This window comes from Haemorhous mexicanus, chromosome 31, assembly GCF_027477595.1.
Source record: "Haemorhous mexicanus isolate bHaeMex1 chromosome 31, bHaeMex1.pri, whole genome shotgun sequence".
In the NCBI taxonomy this organism is placed as follows: Eukaryota; Metazoa; Chordata; class Aves; order Passeriformes; family Fringillidae; genus Haemorhous; species Haemorhous mexicanus.
Window position 1 is genome coordinate 1,284,511 of NC_082371.1, and position 22,717 is coordinate 1,307,227.

Here is a 22,717-nt window from a genome sequence, read left to right on the forward strand (position 1 = left end):
TGTTGGCTGAACGGCCCAACCCCCCTCCGGTTTGGGCCTGCACAGGCCCCCCGAGAAGCTGCGTTTCCCCGGTGTCCTCCCGGTCACACGAGGCTGCAGATGAGGGACAGAGTCCTGGTGCCCCTGCGGGGTCTCCGGCGGGACCAGCAGCCGGCAGCAGTGGCAGTGTGGTCATTGTCATGGCTGCAAGGTCACAGAGGCGTCATGGGGAGTGAGGGTGTCCAGCAGGATGAAAAATAGAATAATCAAATCACGGAGTCACTGACTGGTTTGGGTGGGAAGGGACCTTAAAGCCCATCTCATCCCACCCCCTGCCATGGGCAGGGACACCTTCCACTATCCCAGGTTGCTCCGAACCCTGTCCAAACTGACCTTGGACACTGCCAGGGATAGGGCAGCCACAGCTTCTCTGGGCACCTGTGCCAGGGCCTCACCTCCCTCACAGGGAAGAATTCCTTCCCAGTATCCCATCTTTCCCTGCCCTCTGGCAGTGGGAAGCCATCCCCCTTGTTCTGTCCCTTCAGGCCCTTGTCCAAAGTCCCTGCCTAGCTCTGTTGGAGCCCCTTTAAGCACTGGAAGGCAGAAGTGGGCAGGAGGTTCATACCAGGGGACTGGAAACCACCCTTACATCTGCTGCCCCATCCCTAGGGCACGGTTTTGGTGTTGGCTATGAGGTACCAAAATCACCGGCCCCTGTGACTTTTGGCTTGGGGTCATGTCCATTCCAAGAAACAGCCCTGCTAGGGACTCCACTCGTGAGCCCTCCCCTCAGAGGACACTCTGGAGGCCAAACCTCCCTTGCCCACTCCCCCAAGGCACCACCTACCTCTCTGGAGGCCTCTGATGGAGGGTTTGGTGCCCTGTGGGATGCAATGTGAGACCCTCAGGCCTGGGCTCACTGCAGAAGCGATGTTCTGGTTGTCTGTGGTACTTACAGAGCTGGAGGCTGGCATGGGGCAGCTTGGCCAGGGGCAGGGGGCTGGTGGTTCTCATGCTGAGAGACAAGTGAACCTCGTGTGGGGCTTCTGGACAGCTCCCCTGTCCCATCGTGGCTGGATCCTCCCTAGGATCCAGCTGGAATGATCCCAAACGCACTCCCAGAATTATGTATCTTTGAAAATCTCTGGATTTTCACCATTAAACAGGAGAGGTCCCTTGTGCTGCAGAGGTATTTGGGTGCCAGGGGCTGTACTGAGGTGCCTCCCACTTGCCCACCCACCTGTTAGCCTGGGGCTCACTGTGATACCCTGGAGCTGAGCTGGAACCATCGTCATCCTCCCCAGAGGTGCCCAGTAGGCCACTTGGGTCGCAAGGCTCCAGTGTGAGACCATCAGTCAGGGCCATTCTTGTGCCTCCAGGACAAACAGGCAAGAACACAGTATCAGACTGTGCCAAAGACTCAGCTCCACCAGGAATTGCCTGATGGCTCAACCCCACATTAATTTGCAGCCTCTCACCTGAATACCTGGGATGTGCTCTTGGGGTACACCAATACAGCTCATCCTCAGTCTGGGTTTTCTCCCTGAAAGACATGGAGTGAAGGAAGCCTTGTCTCCTGGTTGATCTGGAACCTCATTCCAGAGGAAGAAGAGAGAGGATGGCAGCTTTCCTACTCACATCTCTCTCCCCTGGAGCTGTGTCCTGCTGGCTCGGGGCAGTGTGGAGCAAAATCGCAGCTGGCTGGGCTCCTGATGGGATTAACATGTGTTAATCTGCCCCCCAAAGCCCTACTGGGGTCCCAGTTCCCAGTCCTCCAGAGTGTGTCATGCCCTGGGTGATGCTCACCAGGGCTGGGCTGGGTGCCCAGCCCCCCTGGTAAGAGAGGTGGCTGAGGTGGAGTCGGTGCTGGATGGCATCTGTGAGCTTGTGCACGACCCGTTTGTGGGCAGCTCTGGGGCTGTCCTGTGGTGGAGAGAACCTGTATGTGTGATGGGCTAAGTGGGTGTGCCCCTGGGCTGAGGCCAGTGCCCCATGATGCACAGGAGGGTCGGGCCCTGGGGTTGCCCCATCACGCCTTACCTGACAGCGGGAAAGCAAAATCAGGGCCTCCTGATAGTGCCTGATGGCTTTCTGGGGGTCTCCCAGGTGCAAGCACGCTGCACCCAGCCCCTCGCACGCTTGCCACTGCCCCTGCAAGTCCCCTGGGAGGCAAAGGGCTGCATCGGTGCCTGCACTGCTCAGCCGAGATCCCCGGCAGGCAGCGTTACCCAGCCTGAGCCCGCTTGGCTGTGGGATGCTGCGGGGGCACCTGTGTCTCCCCTCACCCGAGTCCCGGAAGGCTTGCAGGGCGTGCAGGTAGCTCTCGGCGGCAGCCCCCTGCTTCCCGAGCTGGCTGCAGGCGTATGCCAAGTTCCCAAAGCTCTGCCCCTGAGCCCTGCGGTTCCCCAGAGCACCTGGAATTGGGAACAGGGGCTCCATGCCGAGCTGGCCCATGCGGCACAGCCGAGGGCAGGGACGGCGGGTGCGGTACCGTGCAGCGCGGCCGCACGCCGGTGCCAGCCCAGCGCGGCGCCGAAGCGGCGCAGGGCGTTGAGGGCAGCGCCCAGGTTCTGCAGCAGCGCAGCCTCCTGCTGCCGGTCCCGCTCCCCACCGCACAGCCCCAGGGCCTGCTCGAAGTTCTCGGCAGCCAGGGAGAAGATGTGGAGCTGCGAGTAGCCTAGGCCGATGTCGTTGTAGAGTTTCCCTGGGGGCAGAGAGAAAAAGCAGGCGTCGGAGCTGCTCCGCAGGGCCCTACGAGGGGAGGGAGCGGCGCGGCGCGGCGTTACCTCGCAGGGCCGGGTCGGGGATGGATTCGCAGAGTGAGCGGCACCGGGCGAGGACCCCGGCGATGTCTTTGTTCCGGAACTGCCGGCTCTGCAGCATGGAGCCGCTCGCCCTGCTGAGAGCCACGGCCGCGGCCCCGGGGCTCTCCGCTGCCGCGTAGGCCTGCGCCGCGTCCAGGAAGCACCGCGCGGCCCGCGCTGGCTCCCGCATCCCCAGGTAGCAGCAGCCCATCTGCACACAGGTCCCCGCTCGGCTGCCAGCCTGCGCAGCAACAGCGTGGCCGGAGACTTTCTCAAAACACTCCAGAGCCTTTGGAAAATCCTGGAGCCCTTCGTGAGCCGCCCCGACGCTGAAATAAAGGCTCCCTGAGTGGTCCCCGCTCTCCGCCTCTGAGGGCTGGGACTGGAGGAGGAACTCAAAGCCCTTTCTGGGCTTCCCAGTCTCCACGTAGGCAGCCCCCAGGTTGAAAGCACAAGCCCTGTGGAGCTGAGGGCTCACTGAGTCCCTGGAGAGGAGCAGGGCCCTCCTGAAGCACCCCACTGCCTCCCGCCCGGCACCCAGGGCCAGCGCCCGGTGTCCGGCTCGTGTGAGGCCCTCGATCACACCCACCCGCCCTGCCACCTCATCCCCTCCCTCCTGAGCAGCTGCCCTGGCCTCAGCCTTCTTCTTCTTCCAGCTCTTCTTGCAGCTGGAGGGGGCTGTGGGGGCTGCGGGGTGTGTGGGGGCAGTGGGAGCAGTGGGGTGTGTGGGAGTAGTGGTGTGTGTGGGGGCAGAGCGGGCAGTGGGGGCTGTGGGGTGTGTGGGGGCAGAGGGGGGAGTGGGGGCTGTGGGGTGTGTGGGGGCAGAGGGGGGAGTGGGGTGTGTGGGGGCTATGGGGTGTGTGGGGGTAGTGGGGGCAGAGGGGGCAGTGGGGTGTGTGGGGTCTGTGGGGTGTGTGGGGGCAGTGGGGTGTGTGGGGGCAGAGGGGGCAGAGGGGTGTGTGGGATGTGTGGGGGCAGAGGGGGCAGTGGGGTGTGTGGGGTCTATGGGGTGTGTGGGGGCAGTGGGATGTGTGGGGGCAGAGGGGGCAGAGGGGTGTGTGGGATCTATGGGGTGTGTGGGGGCAGTGGGGTGTGTGGGGGCAGAGGGGGCAGAGGGGGCAGTGGGGTGTGTGGGATCTATGGGGTGTGTGGGGGCAGTGGGGTGTGTGGGGGCAGAGGGGGCAGAGGGGTGTGTGGGGGCAGAGGGGGCAGTGGGGTGTGTGGGGGCAGAGGGGGCAGAGGGGTGTGTGGGGGCAGAGGGGGCAGTGGGGTGTGTGGGATGTGTGGGGGCAGAGGGGGCAGTGGGGTGTGTGGGGGTGGTGGGCTGCCCTCCCAGGTCAGCAGCCTCTTCTGAATCCATGGGCAGGGGCAGCAGCCTGCCTGCAAGAAAGAGAGGTGCTTAGGCAGCCAAGGCAGCGTGACCCAGCCAGCAAACACTTCAAACAAGCAGCATTATTTTATATTATTTAGGAAAATTAGGGATGTCTTGTAGCCTGCTTGCTATTAAGTTTCAGAAAGGAAAAAGGCCTTTCCATGGAGAACCCCACAAGCCTTGGTGGCCACGAGAGAGGAAAGAGGTCACTGCGGGAGGAGGAGGTACACCACAGCATGGAGTGGGATGTTGCTGGGGTGCCTTTTTTGGGAGGCAGAATAATGGGTTGCACACACTTACTGTTTGCTCTTCAGGTGCAAAGGTTGTTGACAGCAGGGAGCAGAGAGACGAGGCATCCCCGCCGCTGCAGCCGCATTGCTGCCGCAAGCCAGGGCTCTGCTGCGGGGATGGAGGATGTCTGAGGCACCTCCAAGCTTGGGCTGCCTGGAAAAGTGCCTGGAGCAGATCACAGCCCCTGGTGATGGACGGCCGGCTTCTGAGACAGGAGCGTGGCAGGCGGTGGCACAGGCTGGGACAAAGCCAGGCCTGTTCCTGGGAAAGCACATCCCACAATGGCCCCGCTGGCTCCAGTTTCATCCCTGTCACCAGGGCGGTGTGCAGTGCCATGGCAACTCAGTGCAGCAGTGCCAGTGTGAGCCCTGTGAGGGATGGATGGATGATGGATGGGAAAACTATGTGGTGGACAGGACAGCCATGTAATGGATGGCACAACCGGCTCCTTGCTGTCTCAACAGCTCATGGCAGGTGCTGGGGGCTTGTTCCATGGGGGGGCAGATTCATGCTTTGGACTGGGTTGATGGATGGGCTCAGAGCAGTGAGGGTACAGGGCACCCCGGGGTCGGGTGGCACGTCTTTGGTGTGGCACAGAGCCCGTGGAGTCGTCCAGCAGCCCTCGCTCGGCCCTGCACCCATGAGTTCCCCCTGCACCCTGGTGTTTGCCCAGCCCCTGCACCCCAAGGCTCCCCCTGCAACCCGAGGCTCCCCTCGCTCTCTCGGTGTGTGTCACTTCCCGCACCCCCGGTGCTCCCTGAGCTCCCCAGTGTGCGTCCCACGCTCTCCCCCACGGTGTCCCGGTGCCGCCGGTGCCCCGGTGTGTCACTGTAGGACACGAAATAACACGATGTGGACACGCTGCTCTTTTCAAGGTAAAAATGAACTTTTTAATTTCTGACTCTAACATTTAGAGCTTTCCAAAAGTGACAGCGGATTGGATGGTGACAGTGCCAACTCTCCAATGACACTGGACAAAACAGCAGTCCATCAAATTTCTCCTCCTCCATGAAAGAATGCAAAACAATAAGTTATTTACAGAAAGTTCGTTACAAGAATGTAAACATCAGAAAGCTCAGAAAATCTTAAAAAGTCAGGGCGACGCCGGTGTCCCGGGGTCCCCGTGTCCCGCTTTCCCGGGTTCGGGGTCCTGGGGTCCCCGTGCCAGCTGTCCCGGTGTCCCACTGCCGCCGCTCCCCAGTGCCCCGCTGTCCAGCCCGGCAGCCCCCGCGCGGAGCCACGTGGGCGGCGGGAGATTCAAACCTCGGGCGGAGCCACCGGAGCCACCGCGGCCATGGAGGGAGCGGGGCCGGGGCGCTGTGAGTCACAGGCACCGGCACCGGGGGGCTGCGGGTGGGGCTGCGGGCACGTCTGGAGGGGCAGAAGGGTGAGGGGAGCAGGAATGTCCGGGGTGCAGGGGGACGGGAGGGGGACAAGTCTGGGGTGCAGCGAGCTGGGGGAGGACAGGTAAGGCTGGGGGGACAGGGGGATGTGAGCGGACAGGTAAGGCTGGGGGGACAGGGGGATGTGAGCGGACAGGTAAGGCTGGGGTGGCAGGGGGATGTGAGGGGACAGGTAAGGCTGGGGTGGCAGGGGAATGTGAGGGGACAGGTAAGGCTGGGGGGACAGGGGAATGTGAGGGGACAGGTAAGGCTGGGGGGACAGGGGAATGTGAGGGGACAGGTAAGGCTGGGGGGCAGGGGGCTGTGGGGATAGGTGTGGGATGCACATGGGGACAGGGACTCTGGGTATGCAGTGGGATGGGGGGAGCAGTCAGATTTAGGGGTGCAGGGCATTGAGGGGGAACAGGCAGGTCTGCGTGTGGGTAGAGGGACAGTGGTGGCAAGGTGCCAGGCCCCTGGGGACAAACTGGGGGGGACATACTTTGAGGAATTGTTTGTTGGGAGGCAGCTGGCTGCCCCCCAGAGGTTGTGGGTGCCTCCAGCATCAGCAGCCCTGTAAAAGGACCCCAAACCTGTAGCTGTGTTCCCCACCTCCTCCCCGGATGCTTGCTCTGTGCCCTCCCCCACTCCAGTGCCAGCTCTGATGGCCGTTATTTGGGAAAAAGGGAAATTGGAAATTTTCCTCCCACTGCCGGAAGGGCTGGGAACTGTTACCTTGGTGCCACTCCCACTCACAGGCTACTGCACCCAAAGCCTGGCTCCCTTTCCCAAATCTTAGTTTCAGTGGCCATGGGGGGCATCAAAAAGCCTCCCTGAGCAGGGGGCTCTGACGGGAGGTCCCCTTCCTGCCCAGGTGAGCGCCTGACTGCCGATGAGATGGACGAACAGAGGAGGCAGAACGTTGCCTACCAGTACCTGTGCCACCTGGAGGAAGCCAAGCGGTGAGGCTGCACTTGGGGAGATCCTCGAGCTCACATTTGGGGAGAAAAGGGGTGCTAAGGGGTGGGGAGAAAAGGGGGACAGGTGGAGTGGATGGGGAGTGGCTATAGTGCTGGAGAATGCTGCTGTGGCTTTATGGCTCCTCAAAGCTGGTTGGGGGATTGTGTTTTTTGTGGGGGCATACTCAGCCCTCCATCCAAACTAAAAACCACCCAGCAGCAAAAGCCTCAGAGCTGAGCTCCCCTGCCAGGGAGGATTTACTGGAATGTGGCTGGGAGGGGGATGTCCTTTGGGTGCTTTTCTCTGGGGGTCTGTGATGTGCTCTGTCCCTGCCCTGCCAGCTGGATGGAGGCCTGCCTGGGTGAGGGGCTGCCCCCGCCCACGGAGCTGGAGGAGACCCTGCGCAATGGGGTCCTCCTGGCCAAGTTGGGCCACTGCTTTGCCCCTGCTGTTGTCCCACTGAAGAAGATCTACGACCCTGAACAGACACGGTACAAGGTAAGGCTGTGGCACCAGAGGGAAAGTGTAGTACCCCTTAGGGTGTAGCCCCAAACCTTTCCCTTGCTGGTGAGTGCAGAGTGAGGAGGGACTCACTGACCGCAGACTGTTCTGTAGCAGGTGGCTGCAATGGGCTCCCTGAGCTGGGGATCACAGGCATTGCCTCTGTCTTTGACCTCCTGCATTGGCTGGGCTGCTCTGGGGGCAAGGGGGGCCCCAGGGATGGGAGAAAGTGGGGTTCAGCCTGACCTCAGCTTCTCTCTTCCAGACAGCCGGGCTTCACTTTAGGCACACGGATAACATCAACTACTGGCGTGATGCCATGAGCCACGTGGGGCTTCCCTCGGTAACACCTCCCCTCTGCTCTCCCCAGCCAAGAGGCACACTGGCCTTTGCCTTGTGGCACTACTGGGGGGGTGCTGGTATGGCAGGGGGGCTTTGTCTTTGCCCCCCCACTCTTTGACATCAGCCAGCCCTGGGGACTGTCTCGATGCCATTGCCCCTGATGTGTCTCTGTCTTGCTGGCAGATCTTCCACCCAGAGACCACTGACATCTATGACAAGAAGAACATGCCCCGGGTGGTCTACTGCATCCATGCACTCAGGTGGGTGCCCTGCCCTGGCTCTCATGGAATGTGTTCATGCTCATCAGCCCTTTGGTGGTGTCACCCGTCAGCCTCAGGTGACACAGAAGCGTCAGGAGGGAGAAGCAGGTGATGTCACCGTGTGGGTTTGTATTTCAGCTTCTACCTCTTCAAGCTGGGGCTGGCTCCTCCGATCCAGGACTTGTATGGGAAAGTGAAATTCACAGGTATGTGCAGGGAGACCTAGGCTGGGACTTGCCAAGGGGGGGTTGCCACCAGTGCTCTGGGGTCCTGTGGTAGGAGGGATGTGTGAAGTGAAAGTCTTGGATGTGTTTTGTCAAAACTGCCTCAGTTTTGGCAAAAGCCCCAGTGTGGGGGTTTTCTGCACCCCTCTCTGCTGGCTGCCCCTGCTCCAGTACTGGGCTAGGGGGCTGGTGCTGAGCAGTGCTGCCTCTGCTCTGCTCCAGAGGAGGAGATCAACAACATGAAGCGGGAGCTGGAGAAGTATGGGCTGCAGCTGCCCGCCTTCAGCAAGATTGGAGGCATTTTGGCCAACGAGCTCTCAGTGGATGAAGCAGCAGGTGATGGCTGGGGAGAGGGGCTGGGTGTCAGTCTGTAGCAGGATCTTCGCTCAGCTACTCAATTTTGTATTTGCGGGTTCCCAGATGAAGGGAGGAATGATGAATCTGACTCCATGTTCTTAGAAGGCTGATTTATTATTTTATCATACTATATTATATTAAAGAATACTAAACTAAACTATACTAAAGAATACAGAAAGGATACTTAGAGAAGGCTGAAAGATAATAATGAAAACTCATGACTCCTTCCAGAGTCCTGACATAGCTTGACTGTAATTGGTCATTGAGTCAAAGCAATTCACATGAAACCAATGAAACAACCACCTGTTGGTAAACAATCTCCAAACACATTCCAAAGCAGCAAAACACAGGAGAAGCAAATGAGATAATATTGTTTTCCTTTTCTCTGAGGCTTCTCTGCTTCCCAGGAGAAAAATCCTGGGCAAGGGGATTTTTCCAGAAAATATGACAGTGACAACTGAATGCCAAATTTGGGGCCAGCAAACTGGGAGGGGGTGCCCTGGGAGGTGATGGTGGTCTGGGATGCAGTGGGAGGCACCTGGTTGTTCTCTTTGAGCCCAGCACAAGTCTGCAGGTGCTGGCACAGCCATTGCTAGGCATAAGCAGCTGGGGTTCTGCATTCCCTGGGCTTGCTGTGAGACTCCCCAGGTGCTGGGGACTGCAGCTGGCCTTCTGAAGAGGGCGGGTTCACACCATCGCCCATGGAATGTCTTGTCCCACTGCATGCAGGGATAAAGCAGACGGTCCATCCTGCCCCTCCGTGACCCCTCTCACTCACCCCCTCCCTGCCTCACCTGCAGTCCATGCCGCGGTGCTGGCCATCAACGAGGCGGTGGAGCGGGGGGTGGTGGCCCAGACCATGGAGACCCTGCAGAACCCCCACGCCATGCTGGTGGGACTGCGCCAGGAGCTGGCAGGTGCCTACCAGGAGGTGCTGCACCAGGCCAAGCTGGAGAAGGGCAGCAGTGCTAGAAGCAGGGTGAGGAGGGCACAGGGTGCTCTGGGGTGGGTGGGAGAGGAGCAGCCCCTTTGCTGATGGGGAGGTGGAGGGAGACCATAGGGGGCTTGCTGGCTGAAACATGGCCTGGGAGCCCTTGTGCTGAGCAAAAGATGGGGGAGATGATTCTTCTTTGGGGGCTAGTTCACCCAGGGGTTGGGAAATGAGCCCAGGCATCTGCAGGGGACCCTACTGTGCATGGTGGAGTGTGCTTGGGCAGAAAGCTCAAGCTGGGGAGTCCCTGTCCAGTGCCCACAGGTGATCCTTGAAGGAGAGGATGTCTACGACTGGTGTCTGACCCAGGCTGAAATCCAAGGGAACATCAACAAAGTGAACGGTGAGCAAAGCTGGGCCTTCCCTCTCCAGGGCTTATGGTGGGACCATGGTAGCCCTGGGCATGGGGAGAGTGGTGGGCATAGCAGAAAGAAGTCTGCTCAGGCCAGCCTCAAACCTAGTGGGAAGAAGGGCTGGGCGTGTTGCATTTCCAAGGAGAAATTCAAGTGATGGGTATGCAGGCTTTAGCCATAGCTGCCTTTTCTCCCTGGAGCTGGGGGATGATTTACCTGCTCACCTCTGGGGTGACTTGGCCTCTTGTAGTGCGTGGAGCTCTGGAAGAGGTGGACAATGCCCTGGAGAGACAGGATGTGCTGGCACTGCACTGTGCACTGCAGGACCCCAGCCTGCCCCTGCGCTGCATCCAGCGTGACAACCTCGAGCTCTACTTGGAGCAACTCAGCATGGACCGGGAGGAGAAGGCCCTGGTAGGGGCTGGCAGGAGCCTGGGGTGCAGGGTGCTGGTGCTGGGGGGCAGCCCATGGTCCCCAGGAAGAAGGAGGTCCCGTGGGCTGGGGAGTTGGCAGCTTTCTGCCAGGGGTCTGAGCAGAGCTGCTCTGTCAGCACAAACATGGTGAGCTGTGAGACCTGACACCCCTCTCTGCCTGTTGCAGGAACTGGGCTACCTGGAGCTGCTGGAGCAGGAGGAGGTGCAGGCAGGGATCCTCACAGCGAACCGGCGGGATGAGAAGGAGCGAGCCAGTGAGTGCCTGGGTGAACTCTTATTGCAGGTTCTGCTGCCCAGTGCTGGTGGGCCTGCTGACAGCCTGGCCCTGAGACAGGGCACAGCCACTTCCTGCAGCCCCCCTGTGCCAGCCCCCTGTTTGTCCCTCAGTGCTGCAGGCCGTCAGCCAGATCAACGCTGCTGTCCGCCGAGGGATGCCAGCCAAAACCTTGGAAGCTCTGATGGACCCTGCAGCCCAGCTGCCTGATGTGCACACCCCTGCTGCTCCCCTGTACCAGCAGCAGCTGGCCCTGCTGCAGAGCCAGCACCCACGGGTGAGAGACACCAGGGATGGGCCATGGGTGCCCTTGACAGTGGGTGGGGTGGTCCCTCTGCTAGGACTGGGTTCCTTTGCTGCTGCTCCCCTGGGGAAGCTGGGCCTGGAGGAGGAGGTTATGGGGGTTCAGTGTCTCTGCCTGCTCTGTGCAGGGTGAGTTGACACAGGAGGAGTTGTTTGTGGCTGTGGAGATGCTCTCAGCTGTGGCACTGGTTAACCAAGCCCTGGATGCCAGGAACCCCAGCAGGCTCTGGAGCAGCCTGGTCAGCCCTGCCCTGGGCCTCTCAGGAGCTGAGGATGCAAATGCACAGCGGTGAGCTGGGCTCTGCGTTAGGGGTTGGTGTGAAGAAATCTTGTGGAAGGGGCTGGTCAGGGGGCCTGGGCTTTTTGTGGGCTTGTTCCAGCAGCCTCCCTGTCCTGTGTCCTCCCTCTCTGCTCTGAAGAGCTGGGCAACTGGCTCTGACAGGTGCCCTCTTGCTCAGAATGCACCAAACCCTCCTTGGAATGCATTGAGCCCTACTCGGAATGCCTCAGGTCATTGCCTTGTTTCTCTCCTGCAGGTACTTTGATGACTTGTTGCAGCTGAAAGTCCAGTTGAGGAAAGCAGGAGCTGAGTTCCTGAGCTGGAATGACATTCAGGACAGCATCAACAACACCAATTCATCAGTGCAGGATGAAGACGACCGTGAGTCCTGCCCACACGAGTTTGGGCATGCAGGGGGTCGCAGATATCCTGGGAGGGAGGTTACAGTGGGGACACCAGAGAATCTCACAGCACCCTGGGCTGTGATTCCCTTGGTGCCCGAGATTGGAGGGGTTGAAAGGCATGTCCTCCCTTCCTTGCCCTTCAGGAGCCCGTGTGCTCCGGCTGCTGAACGAGGCGCTGCTGCAGGAGGACCCCGAGAAGACGCTGGCGGCGCTGCTGCTGCTGCCCACCCTGCCCGACATCGCCCTTCCCACCGCCCCGCGCTACCACAGTGTCCTGTCCCAGGCACGGGGGCAGAAAGTCCAGGTGGGGTGGGGGTCATCAGCTGTGGAGACCCTCCATGGCAGCATGGTATCCCCCCGGTACCCTGCCTTGGTCACAAGACTGTGAAATAACCCCCCCCTCCCCACCCTAGCAATGCAGCATCTGCTCAAAGGGGGCTGCCCAGCTCACTAGAGCCCATCTCCCCCATCTCACAGGCCACGCAGGACAATGGAGCTGCTCTTGGGTGGGAGGAAATCCAGGAAGGGGTCTGCCAGGCCAACCAGGACACAATGGCAGCCAGGAGGAGTGAGTGCTCTCCCCATGTGGGTGCTGCTGGAGGCTGGGGGACAAAAAGGGGCTGATGTGAGCCCCTCTGCTCCTGCAGTGGCTCTGGGCATAGCTGCCATCAACCAGGCCATCAAGGAAGGGAAGGCATCACAGACCCTGAGGGTGCTGTGCAACCCTGACGTGGCCCTGCGTGGGGTGGTGAATGCCTATGCTGACACCTACCAGGAGCAGCTGGCGGCTCTGATGGCCACCAAGAGACCAGCAGGTAAAACCCTGCAAAACCTCCCCCGCCCTGGGAGCCTGGGGTGCACCCCTGGCCAGGGTGTTCAGGGGGAGCAGCACTCTGCAGCAGCTCCCATCCATCCCGGCATGCAGGGAGCACGAAGCCATACTGGGTCCGGCACAGGCTGCTGGATGGTGCTGAGTACTTCCTGAACCTGCAGACCTTGGAGGGCAGCTGGCAGTGCCCACGCCATGGCAGCTTCAACAGCACGCATCTGAGCCAGGAGGAGATGCAGGTATGGGCAGGACGGGCTGGGTGGGCACCGCTGGCACTGCTGGGGCTGAGCTGGGGCTGTCCTTGCAGTCTGTCATCAGCCGAGTGACGCTGGCCCGCGAGCGGGAGTGCCTGTGGGCATCCAGGGAGGCCCTGGTGGTCAGGCTGCAGGCGCGGCTCCGCGGCTTCCTCGTTCGCCGGCAGCTCGCGGCGCAGCGCCATGTCCTGCAGGAGCAGAGGCCAGCTGCCATCAGGATCCAGGTGACACAGCCAGGACCTGTCCCTCCTCTGAGCACAGCCACACAAACCAAGGGCAGCTGCTCGCAGCACTTTTTGGCAGGCCCTGGGAGGGGCAGCGCTTGCTGCTCTGTAGTTTTACTGCCAGGACCCCTGAGGTGCTGCAGAGAGCAGTGAGGGTCTTGTTTCCCTCACGGTGGCTGCTTTGGGCCTGGTTTCCTCTTTCCCTGTGCTGTGTTGTTCTCTTTCTTCATGTGCTCCCTGAAAAACCAATGGAGTCACAGTGACCTCACTCAGGTCTCTCTACCTGATCTTCTTGTGCCCAGGCTTGCTGGAGGGGGTACAGGCAGCGCAGAGCTTACCTGGACAGGCTGCACTACCTGAAATCCAACACAGAGGCTGCAATAAAGGTTTGGGAGATTCTTTCTTCAGCCTTTGTTCTCATGTTGGGCATTGTCACCTGCTTGTTCAGCTTGTGAGGGTGGCATTTACCCCTGCCCAGCACTGAGGAGCCAGGGGGGGATTGTGGCAGCTGGGCCAGGGCAGTGTGTGAGTGGACAGGGGAGAAAAAAATCATAGAACAGAATTGTTACCATGGGCTCACTGAGGCTGGAAAAGCCCTTGAAGATTACTGAGTCCATCTGTTCCCTCAGCACTGCCAAGGCCACCACTAACCGTGTCCCCAAATGCCACGTCCCTATGGGTGTTAAATCCCTCCCAGGATGGTGAACCCACCACTTTGCTGGGCAGCCTGTGCCAATGCCTGACCACCCCTTCTATGAAGAAATTTTCCTTAATATCCAACCTAAACCTCTCCTGGAAGTCCTCATGATTTTTTCCCTCCACCCATTTCCTTTGGCCAAGCAAGTCCTTCCAGAATCCAAATGTTTGAACATCTCTCCCAGATCCAGGCAGCTGTGAGGATGTGGCAGGCACAGAGGAAGTACCAGGAGAGGCTGCGCCACTTCAGGCAGAATGTAAGGGATGGGATGGGAGTCAAACAGCTCCTGGGACCGTGTTGGTGGGGATGCAGGGGGAAGATCTGGAGCAGTTGGATCCCTGTCCCTGAGTGCTCACAGTGCAGCTGGAAGAACTGATTCATCCTGGCAGGGGTACAGATGGGAAGGAATAGGTACCTGGTGGGTCTGGAAGCCAAACTCTCAGGTTTTGTGAAGTGTGAGGAGAGCAAAACCACTCCAGTTCCAGAAAAAACAACAATGACTTCAAGATGCCCATTAAAAGGGGAAGGAATTTTGGGGGGAGAAAAGGGGGGGGTGTCAGCTGTGGGAAGTGAAGTTGCACCCCTTGAGTTGCTGCAGCTTCTGATATCCAGGGAGTGGAGGGAAATGACCACTGGGAAGGGCAGAATCCCAAAATCTCTCCTGTTTTGTAGAGACCTGCATCCCAGGCCTTAATACATTCCTGGCAGTGGGACCAGGCAGTGATGTGCTTGTCCAGCACTCCTTCACTCCCCACGTTTGTTAGGGACACTGTGGAAAAGCATCTCCCACCCCCTTGTTTGTCTTGGCAGATTAAAGCTGTAATTAAAATCCAGGCTTTTGTGCGAGCCAACAAGGCCTGTGGGGATTACAGGATGCTGGGTAAGTGCCTGCTCACTGCTGCTCTGAAGTGTGATGGCTAATTGGGAAGGGGACCCTGTCTCCTCCCTTGCTGGCCCTGCACAGTGGGGAAGCAGTTATGGGTAGGCCCCTTGGCAAGGACGGGAGTGGCAGAGCCTTGGTGGTCCTTGGTCATCAAACTTCCTGAAGGCCGTTGCATGGTATGGCCTTGTGTTGTCCCATGTCCTGGTGCAGCAAGAAGATGCTTTTTGGGCAGGAGTATGGGGTGTCTGAGTGACTGCTGGGGGTCTGAGGGTCTGTGGTGGGGGAAATGATTCATGGCCTTACTGGGCATTGCTGCAGTCCACACCAAGAGTCCACCCCTGAGCGTCGTCCGGCGCTTCATCCACCTGCTGGAGCAGAGCCAGCGCGACTTCTGGGAGGAGTCGGAGGTGCTGCGGCTGCAGGAGGAGGTGGTGAAGAGGATCCGTGCCAGCCGGCAGCTGGAGAGCGACCTGGACCTCATGGACATCAAGATTGGGCTGCTGGTCAAGAACAGGATCACTCTGCAGGTAGAGAGAGAGGGGGAGGACTTGGCTGCCTCATGCCATCCTGCCCTCCATGGCATCGCAGCTTGGACTTGTCTCTGCTTCACTTTTTAAGCAGTTGGAGGGGTTGGGGAGCACTAGGATGCCTCTGGCTCTCCCAGAAACTGGTCAGAATGCCAGAGCCTTAGGCAGACCCCAGTGCTTCTCTCCCACCACAGGAGGTGGTGTCCCACTGCAAGAAGCTGACCAAGAAGAACAAGGAGCAGCTCTCAGAGATGATGTCCATGGACAAGCAGAAGGGGCTCAAGACGCTCAGCAAGGAGAAGAGGCAGAAGCTGGAGGCCTATCAGCACCTCTTCTACCTGCTGCAGGTGGGGCTGGGGGGCTCTGCTGTGTCCCTCACAGCTGGGGGGGCAGTGCAGGGACCTGGCCCCCAGCTACCCCACGACATCTGGGCTAGCTTGGTGCCTCTCCTCCCTGCAGACACAGCCAGTGTACTTGGCCAGGCTGATCTTCCAGATGCCCCAGAACAAGTCCACCAAATTCATGGAGTCGGTGATCTTTACGCTTTACAACTACGCTTCCAGCCCACGGGAGGCTTATCTGCTGCTGCAGCTCTTCAAAGTGGCACTGCAGGAGGAGATCAGGTGGGTGTCCTGCTGTGGCAGCAGGCCCAGGGAAAGGCTGAACTGCATCAGCTTGGATGCTGTTATCTCTGCTGCCTCCTGCTTGGAGAACACACCGATCCATCCCCTCATCCTATCGTCCCCATCTCTATCCCCAGCTCCAAGGTGGACCATGTCCATGACATCCTGACGGGCAATGCCACGGTGATCCGGCTGCTGGTCAGCTTCTACCGCAACACGCGTGGGCAGAGCGCCCTGCGGCACATCCTGGCTGGCCCCGTGCAGGAGGTGCTGCAGGACAAGACTCTCAGCATCAACACGGACCCCGTGGACATCTACAAGGCGTGGATCAACCAGACTGAGTCTCAGAGTGGACACAGAAGGTCAGAGCCTGAGTAAGAAGGCTTGGCTTGGCCACAGGGTGATGGGCATTGCGATGGTGATGGGGTCCTGTGCTGCCTTCACAGCAAGCTGCCCTATGAGGTCAGCCCTGAGCAGGCTCTCAGCCACCCCGAGGTCCAGAGGAGGCTGGACATTGCCATCCGCAATCTCCTGGCAGTAACAGACAAGTTTGTCTCTGCCATCACCTCTTCTGTGGACAAGATCCCGTGAGTATCCCCGTGGTTTCTGTGCACATCCCAGGAGTGCTCTTGGCTCTAAGGTGTCTCCAGCAAGGCCTTAGAAAGGAGGTTGGATTATGGGGGGGCTTCCTGGCCCCTTTGCTGCTGCAGGACTGAGTTACTGCACTGCCAGCAAGGGGAGCCCCAAATATCAGCAGCACCTCATGGGTTGGCTTCTTTTTCTGCTCTGTTTCTGGGCAGTTTACTGCTGACATTGAGATGCATGCCAGCTTTGTGGTCATCTCAGAGGATGAAGGCCTCCTCCAGAGATGCCTGGGTTGGCAGCAGGGTGGGGGGAGGGAGCTGAGGGGTGCTGTAGCTGCCAATCCTACCTGTGGGCTTCTCCATCACCCCAGGGCTGGGGGCTTGCTGCTTCTTGGATCATGGGTAGTAGGACTGGGTCATCAGGGTGGATTCACATGCTGATGGTCCTCTTCCTACCTGTCCTCAGCTATGGAATGCGCTACATCGCCAAAATCCTGAGGATGTCCTTGGTTGAGAAATTCCCCAAGGCACCAGCAGAGGAGGTTGATAAGGTAGCGTGGGACTGGGCCACCCCACAGTTTGGTGGGGTTCAGCTGTGGCTGTACATGAAGAGCCACAATAGGTGAAGTCCTCTCGACTTAAAAACACCTCCAAGTCAACATTTTCCTTAAGCCACTAAGGAAATTCCAAGGCTGAGCTTTTCCCCTGCACTGCCATCTCTTCCACAAGGGTCCCACCGTGCAGAGCAAGGATGAAACATCCTTCCCTGCTGAGGTGTCACCTCCTTGGGCCCTAACCCAAATGCACCCCAGCCTGTCTCATGTCCTAGGTCGTGGGGAACCTGCTCTACTACCGCTTCATGAACCCAGCAGTGGTGGCCCCTGATGGCTTTGACATCGTGGACCTGTCGGCTGGGGTGGCCCTGCGTCCCGAGCAGCGCCGCAGCCTGGCCTCCATCGCCAGGGTGCTGCAGCACGCTGCCGCCCACAAGGCCTTCCAGGGGGACAGTGCCCACCTCTGCGGGCTCAACCAGTACCTGGAGCACACCCACAACAAGTTCAGGTGGGCCCCAGGATGGTGACGGGGGGGGAGGGGGGCTTGGAGCCCATGGCAGGGGTTTGGGGCTGAGCAGAGGAGAGGGGTCCCTCCCTGCAGGAGGTTCATCTCTGCTGCCTGCTGCGTCCCTGAGCCTGAGGAGAGGTTTGACATGGATGAGTACTCAGAGATGGTGGCAGTGGCCAAACCAGTCATCTACATCACTGTGGGGGAGCTCATCACCACACACAAGGTCAGGGCATAAAGCTCATGGCAAGCTCTGTTTCCTCTGCTCCCACCCCCTGGGCTTTCTGCTGAGTTTCCTCCCATTCTTCTGTATTCCACCCCTGGCACAACTTCCCTCTTCCTGACCCTTTTTTCCTCTTCTAAGCCAGGAAATAACCTGGATTCTGCAGGTTTGTCCTTTTGCAAACCTCCTATCTTCTCCATCCCCTCTTGGGTGTGAAGGGTGGCCCTCCCTCATTTCCATTTGCATCCCCCTTTGCCCCTGGTTCATCCCTTGCACTGTCCAGCTCCTGCTCGAGCACCAGGACTCCATCACATCACACCACAGTGACCCCCTGCACGAGCTCCTGGAGGATCTTGATGAGCTTCCTACAGTCCAGTCCCTGGTTGGTAGGTTGGATTCTGGGACCTGATGGGAGGAGGGTGGACGTGGGCACACTTTCCTTGCACGAAGCTTGAGCTGGATTGCTTTGGGCATGGGAAGCCAGCCCTCTGGAGCCCAGCACAGCTAGCAGGGCTCTCTGTGCCCTCACAGGGGAGAGTGTTGCCAGCCTGGGAGACAGCAGTGCTGAGCAGCTCTCCCAGCTCAGCAGAACAGAGATCTCCCTCACCCTCACCAACAAGGTGGTGCCAGTGGCCAGCAGCGAGGAGAGTGATACAAGGAGCCTGCTGCTGAGGTGAGGATGGGCTCTGTGGGCATCAGAAGGGTACTGGGGGTGTTGGAAGGGTACTGGGGGCTGGGATGCTCAAGGAGGGCAAGAAACCCTTGGGCAGCAACTGAATATTGGGTGGAGTGTGATGGTCTGGAGCGGATGCCTGACATGTCCCTCTGGTCTCTAGCACCAAGCAGATGCTGGTGGATTTGATCCAGTGCCAGCCAGAAGATTCCCTCCCAGACATCCTGTGGACACCAGCATCAGAGCATGAGGTGGGATGTGTGAGGCTGCTGCTAGGGATGAACTGAAAAGCTTTGTGGGCAAAGGGTAAAAAAGTTCTCAGCAAAAAGCTGCCCTGCTCCTCTCAGAGGTTTGGCCACTGCTCTTGTGATCCAGCCGTGCCTGGACTCTGGTTTTCTGAAAAATCACCTGTTCTGGGCCAGGAGAGACCCACATCAAAGCATGGGTGAAGGAGTTCTATAGTAAATTCAAGGCAACCCCCGTGGAGGGAGAAATGATGCATCTGACTCCATGATATCAGAAGGCTAATTAATTACTTCATTATACTATATTATTCTATACTATATTACACTACATCTAAGCTGAAACTGCACAAGCACTCAACTGCACAAAATCTTGTGACTGTCTGCTGACCGACCGTCAGGACACAGTTTGCAGAGCTTGGTCAAGAAAACAAAACACCATCACTTTGGGTAAACAATCTCCATATTGCATTCCACTTTGGCACAATACAGGCGCAGCAAATGAGATAAGAATTGTTTTGATCATTCTTTTCTCTGCTTCTCTCAGGTTCAGAGAATGTAAATCCCACAGAGTTCGGTTGTTCCGTCTCTGTATCCCATTCCAGCCGTGTTCCAGGCTGACCCCTTCTCATCCCTAGGAAGCTGCCCACGAGCACCTGGTGTGCCAGCGAGCTCTGCAGGATGCCCAGCCCTCTGCCCAGCAGCTGAAGCACCGCCCCTCCCTGGCTGCCAACAGCCAGCTCTCCATGGAGGAGAAGAAGCGCAAGGTCATCCGCAACCTGCGGCGCCTGGAGAGCCTGGGGCTGGTGGACTCTGCCAACCAGTACCAGCAGCTCGTTGATGAGCTGGCCAAGGTGTGCTGGGGGATGCTGAGTTGGGGATCACCCCTAAACCCCCAGAGGTCCTGCTCTGGTAAAGCTGCTTGTGACATCCGTTGGTTTTCTGGCCCTGCTGTTTCCTCCAGGACATCCGGAACCAGCGGCGGCACCGGCAGCAGCGCCGCAGGGAGCTCCTGAAGCTGAGGCAGACCCTGGAGGGCCTCGATGCCAAGACTCTGTTTTATGAGGAGCAAATTGATTATTACAACCAGTACATCAAAACCTGCCTTGACAACTTGGCAGCCAGCAACAAGTGCGGTTCCTTACCAAAAATCAGTAATTTAAAAAAAAAAAATGTTATTTGTTTTCATTGCTCTCTGGTTGTTGTGAGTCCTGGAGATGCTGGGAATCCAAGGGGTCATGGATGGCCAGAGATGAGCTCTCAGCATGTGATCCCTTCTCTTCCAGGGGCAGTGGGAAGAGCAAGAAGCTGCCATCTCTGCACTACACAGCAGCCCAGCTGTGGGAGAAGGGGGTGCTGCTGGAGATCCAGGACCTGCCACCCAGCCAGTGGGTAACCCTGCTCCAGGGGAGGAGCTCCTGCTTGGGGTTATTCAGTGCAGGGCCAGGAGCTGGACTTAATGCACTCAGTGATCCTTGTGGGTCCCTTCTGATTCAGGATATTCTGTGATTCTATGAAAACTTGGGCAGGTAGAGGAAAATAACCAAGGAGGAGGATGCACGTGGGCCACTGTTGTCCTGCCATGTGGGGCAAGTTGTTTTGTGTAGGAGAATGCAGGAAAGTTGGGATTTGCAGTGGGGTTTGGGCTGTGGGTCTGGTCTGGCTGCTGTGCTGAGGGGGTGCACTGGGTGGGTGACCTGGTCCCTGGCTGTGTTAAAGCTTTTGGTAGTGAGTGGCTCTGTCTTCTCAGGCTCAGGAATGTGGTTTTTGACATCATCCCCTGTGAGGAATCAGGGAGGTTCCAGGTGAGAGCCAAATTCATGGGGATCGACATGGAGCACTTCCAGCTGCACTACCAGGTGGGGAGCCTGTCCTGCAGCTGCTGGGGCTCAGAGAGATGGGGACAGCCAGGGCACGTGGGGGCTGGCTGGTGCCCCCACACCTGCGGCTCTTGTGGGGACTTGGAGCCCGTGTGGAGCCCTGCCTTGAGCTGTACAGCTCCCCCTGCAAACCCAGCTCCCTGTGCTGGGCACCCAGGAGGGCTTCCCTGGCTGGGCACAGTGGCAGTGACAGTCCCCTCTCCCACAGGACCTGCTGCAGCTGCAGTACGAGGGTGTAGCAGTCATGAAGATGTTCCATAAGGCCAAGGTCAATGTCAACCTGCTCATCTTCCTCCTCAACAAGAAGTTCTTCAAGAAGTAACTGGGTCAGGGGTGGGGCTAGAGGGAAGGGGAGCAATGGAAACCTGCCAAAGAGAGCTCAGGGTTGGTGGTTCCAGGGCAGGGGAGCTGCTGCTGGCCATGGAGCTTTCCTGCATGGGTGCGGTGTGCTTGAGCATCTGCAGCCAGCAGTGCCTGACTGGGGAGCACAGGGCCCAGCCCAGCCCTGGGCACCCTGAGCTTGGTACTAAACCAGTGCCCAGCCTCCCTGAGGAGGGTGCAGCTGCCAAAGCTTTTGTAGCACGTGTTGCTTTTAACATCTATTTTATCTGGGTATTTTGGCTGTTTAATTCCTGTGTTGCCAACAGCCAGCTGCCCACTCTGTATTTCTGGACACTACACAGGTTTAACTGATATAATACAGGTATCTAATTTATCTATATCTATCTATCTATATCTATATGTATGTATATATTTCTTCCTCACACTAAGGCTTGGGAAATGTCAGAATCAGTCTTTATATGGAGGAGCAGTGAAAGCTCAGAACAGAGAGGCAATAACTGCTTGTGAAGACACCTGTGAGCTCTTCCTTAGTACATTGAGGTGCAATAGAAAAATTTTAATTTTAAAGATGAATTTCACTGCTCTTCAGCCAGGCTGTGAAACACAAGAGAGAGGCTCAGTGTCACTGGTGTCCCGTGGGTGCTCTGAGGGACTGGAGCAGGGACCACATCTCTGGACCACTCTGGTGCCTGGCAGCTGCTGTGGAACAAGCCCACAGCAGCATCTCAGCAGGGATGGTGGTGTCTGTCCCCTCTTGGTTTGCTCTGCTGCTGAACCAGTTTCCAAGTGTGGGACAATGACAGCGTTTGGCCATGGCTGCATTTAAAGCACTTTCTCTCCATGTGAGCTCCTTCTCCAGCCCCTTCCATGGAATGGGAAGGGAGCTGCTGGCAGTTCCAACCTCCTCCCACCCCATCTCCTTCAGGCATGGCAGCAGCAGGTCCCAAAGCTGCTCTGCAAAGGAAGATTTTTGGGGGATTGGAGTAGGAATCTGCCTCACTGCTCAGTAACTGCTGTGGGACCTCGAGGCAGCTCAGGGGTACCTGATCTATTGGCATCTCAGGCTCTGTCTTGTCTCTGGAAAGTGATGTTTGTTTGTGAGGTTTTTATGTGTTTTTTCTTTGTCTCCTCTCACAGAAATGCTTCAAACTATGCTCATTCTATCCCCATCCATGCTGCATTCCTGCTGTGCTGCCTCTGCTTGTTTACTCTAAATAAAGATGTATCAGAAATAAAAATAAAGATGTATCAGAAAATGCAGAATTTCTCTGGATGATCATTTCCCTGTGCTCCTCACCTGCCTCTCTCTTTGTTTACCAGGGTGTTTGAGGCTGGTGACATTCCTCCAGCCCCCTGGTCCCAAAGCAAGGAGACCCCTCAGCTCCTCACGGCAGTGCAGAGTCAGGTGCTGAGGCACCAACTCAGCTCTTGCACGGGGAATTTAGGCCACTTTCAGACACACTTAATTCTTAAATAAATACTATGATTACGTCTCCTAAAGACTATGATTATATCTCTACAGGAATGAAGTGGGATCAAGCTGCAGCACTTTTCTGTGTTTAAAATAGGACCAGGCTGCCGTTAACCTGTTGGATGCTGCACCATCTGCAGGGACAGGATCCCGGGGAAGTTGCTGCTGCACATTACCCATTACCACATGGGTTTTTATCTTCTGGTTACCATATTTGTTTATTTTTTCCCCTCCTTGCCTTTAGAGGAGGATCCAGCACGTCTCTGGCTGTGGCTCAGGGTGGTTTGCTGCTGCCAGCCACTGGCTTTGCACCAGCAGCACTTGGCACGCTGCAACCCCTTGTTTGGGGTGCTTTGGGGATGGAGGGGAAGTAAAGAGCTCCACCTAAAAATACCAGTCCCAGCTACTCACAGTTGCAGCATGGGCTGGAGGGGACTCGGTGTTGCTGTGGAAAAGCTGATTTTTTTTTTGGCTCCCGGGAAGTCGTGCTGTGGCCAGCCATGACTCAGACACAGGGTGCCACCTCCTGCCTGCTGCCCACACGCTTTGGAGACGAGGTCGGAGGGGAAAATGAAGCCCTGGGAGTGCTGGAGGAGGCCTGGCTGGCTGAGCTCCTCCCGAGGCAGCTCCACTAGATGTCATTGCAAGCTGGGGAGAAGCGCTCGGTGCCGGGCCAGCACAGCCCCGCCGAG

The 22,717-nt window shown here is 58.1% G+C and overlaps 2 protein-coding genes across 2 annotated transcripts; one reads left to right on the forward strand and one right to left on the reverse strand.

Annotated features, from left to right (window-relative positions):
* Window positions 1–83: 83 nt before the first annotated feature.
* On the reverse strand, window positions 84–5,742 carry TTC24 (tetratricopeptide repeat domain 24). Its single transcript, XM_059870912.1, has 8 exons — window positions 5,710–5,742; window positions 2,766–3,399; window positions 2,471–2,683; window positions 2,265–2,393; window positions 2,020–2,141; window positions 1,786–1,902; window positions 936–994; window positions 84–183 (listed from the first exon to the last, which is right to left on the reverse strand). The coding sequence occupies exons 1-8, from the start codon at window positions 5,740–5,742 to the stop codon at window positions 84–86; spliced, it is 1,407 nt and encodes a 468-aa protein (XP_059726895.1).
* IQGAP3 (IQ motif containing GTPase activating protein 3) lies at window positions 5,422–21,817 on the forward strand. Its single transcript, XM_059871224.1, has 38 exons — window positions 5,422–5,765; window positions 6,703–6,790; window positions 7,130–7,286; window positions 7,555–7,632; window positions 7,815–7,891; window positions 8,030–8,097; window positions 8,338–8,451; window positions 9,273–9,451; window positions 9,719–9,806; window positions 10,067–10,230; window positions 10,417–10,504; window positions 10,638–10,801; window positions 10,956–11,116; window positions 11,364–11,488; window positions 11,655–11,815; window positions 11,989–12,079; window positions 12,159–12,326; window positions 12,437–12,579; window positions 12,648–12,818; window positions 13,121–13,204; window positions 13,700–13,771; window positions 14,326–14,395; window positions 14,717–14,925; window positions 15,120–15,272; window positions 15,385–15,548; window positions 15,686–15,910; window positions 15,995–16,135; window positions 16,599–16,683; window positions 16,962–17,194; window positions 17,288–17,420; window positions 17,701–17,803; window positions 17,949–18,090; window positions 18,254–18,341; window positions 18,971–19,186; window positions 19,297–19,463; window positions 19,619–19,720; window positions 20,083–20,191; window positions 20,421–21,817. Exons 1-38 carry the CDS (start codon window positions 5,741–5,743, stop codon window positions 20,532–20,534), a joined length of 4,920 nt encoding a protein of 1,639 aa, XP_059727207.1. The 5' UTR covers window positions 5,422–5,740; the 3' UTR covers window positions 20,535–21,817.
* The last annotated feature ends 900 nt before the right edge of the window (window positions 21,818–22,717 follow it).

Coding starts and splice junctions, on each gene's coding strand:
- TTC24 (XM_059870912.1), bottom strand. CDS start 5,742: ATGGCCGCGGTGGCTCCGGTGGCTCCGCCCGAG. Junction 3,400..5,709: donor CTCCGGTGGCTCCGCCCGAG/GTTTGAATCTCC, acceptor GCAGCTGCTCAG/GAGGGAGGGGATGAGGTGGC. Junction 2,142..2,264: donor GCAAGCCTTCCGGGACTCGG/GTGAGGGGAGAC, acceptor TTTGCCTCCCAG/GGGACTTGCAGGGGCAGTGG.
- IQGAP3 (XM_059871224.1), top strand. CDS start 5,741: ATGGAGGGAGCGGGGCCGGGGCGCT. Junction 12,327..12,436: donor GGCCACCAAGAGACCAGCAG/GTAAAACCCTGC, acceptor CCCGGCATGCAG/GGAGCACGAAGCCATACTGG. Junction 19,464..19,618: donor AACTTGGCAGCCAGCAACAA/GTGCGGTTCCTT, acceptor CTTCTCTTCCAG/GGGCAGTGGGAAGAGCAAGA.